At 39.6% G+C, this 1642-nt stretch overlaps 1 protein-coding gene across 1 annotated transcript in view; it reads right to left on the bottom strand.

Annotated features, from left to right (window-relative positions):
• The window catches only part of SLX4IP (SLX4 interacting protein), a gene marked incomplete at its 5' end in the record, with an annotated part of 31996 nt that extends 31743 nt beyond the window's left edge, over positions 1-253 (bottom strand). The window contains one exon of the mRNA XM_008576006.1: positions 153-253. Coding sequence (XP_008574228.1) covers positions 153-253 — 101 coding nt within the window. The remainder of the gene's footprint in view (positions 1-152) is intronic.
• Positions 254-1642: the final 1389 nt, after the last annotated feature.

The following is a 1642-nucleotide window of genomic DNA, read 5'->3' as shown; positions in this document are numbered from 1 at the left end:
AGTACAAAAAAAGGGGGGGGGGGGGGAGCACAAATGTTTGGAAATACAATTACATAAAGCGAGTAGGAATCTCCATTCCTTGATTTTCATCCCCTCTCTAAGGCAAGCTGATCATGTGAAATGCCTGATCACCAAAGAAATCAGCTTCTTACCAGAATTCTCTGTGCCCCTGATACAGCGAAGTCGTATCCCTCTTTTGAGGAAGTAGGCTGTGATTTGAAAGCCGTAACCTGTAAAGTGAAAGAGGACATCACTGGATTACAAGCTTCTTTGCTATTGAATCCCAGGGGCCTAGCCCAGCACCTACCACAAAATATGCATTCAATAGTTATATAGCAAATAAAGAATAAAAGAATCAATAGAGTGCCTCACTTGAGAAGAAAGGGTGAACATTACTATCCTGGCTCTTCCAGGAAGCCTGGACATATAACTTGGCATAGTCACTTTGTAAAGGGAATAATGAGGAGGTCTATCATGCCTGAAAACTAGGGCTTTCAAGTGGCATGATTAATTCAGTCTTAACTGGTGCATAGATCTTGGCTACCTTCTAATGCTCATTACTTCTTAGCTCATGAAAAGAATCATTTAATACCTATTTTAGGATGGGTATATTTTGCCTGTAAATAAGTTATTCTAATTCAAGTACAACAAAATCTTTATGTAGAATGAGATAAAGAGAAATATGACATAAGTCAAAAACAAATTTCTCCAACTCACCAGAATGGCCTAAATGAAAAAGACAGAGCACTAAGTGTTGGCAAGAAAGTAGAACATCTGGAATCATAATACACTGCTAATAGGAGTACAAACTGGTATACCACTTTGAGCATATGCTTGAGTATCTAAAGCTGAACTTAAGTGTGAACACAGAGTGTTCATAATGGCACTCTTCATAACAGTCTCAAGCTAGAACCAATGTAATATCCATTAACAGTAGAATTTATTAAAAATGGGGATGTAGTCATACAGTTAAATACCACACTGCCGCTAAAAATGAATGAGCTACAACTACAGGCATTAAATCTCACAAACATAACATAAGTGAAAGACAGAATAAATGGAGACATTACCATTCATCTTATAGGGTGACAACAGAATTCCAGATGATTTGCAAAAAGTACCAGCATAATTCCTTCCTCCCCCTCCCTTTTTCACTCTCTTTCAGCTTCCCTCCAGGTATAAACTATCCTGTTGATGACTTTCCTGAAAAGGTCAAGTAAAACCGTTCCCAGTTAACACAATCAAGTATTTGGTAAAAGAAACCCAAGTGAAAGGCCTACTAGAGAGGGGTGAATGTCCCCAGGCCCTAAGACGTCCCCAGGCCCTAAGACAACCTCAGGAAATTGCTAACCTTCCAACACAGTATTTTAACCATGAAATTGGAGGGGCCAAGAGTTGCAAGAAGTGGCCTCCAGGACCATGAGACTCTCTAAGTCCATGACTGTGATTGCTCTGAAATAACTTAGACAAAGAACACAAAGACATTTCCACTTTTACATCTAGTATCTTTCCGACTTCCCTGTAGGAAGATCCAGGACATCAGTGACCACACTTTTTGCTCTGTCTCACCAAGCAATGGCTCTCACAGCACAATTGCTTTAGTCACATGGATTGTGAAATAACAGTGACATCCGTGAAAGGA

Source organism: Galeopterus variegatus, unplaced genomic scaffold (genome assembly GCF_000696425.1).
Source record: "Galeopterus variegatus unplaced genomic scaffold, G_variegatus-3.0.2 Scaffold1273, whole genome shotgun sequence".
Taxonomy (NCBI): domain Eukaryota; kingdom Metazoa; phylum Chordata; class Mammalia; order Dermoptera; family Cynocephalidae; genus Galeopterus; species Galeopterus variegatus.
The sequence above is the reverse complement of the archived record's forward strand: the minus strand, read 5'-3'. Positions and strand labels throughout refer to the sequence as shown.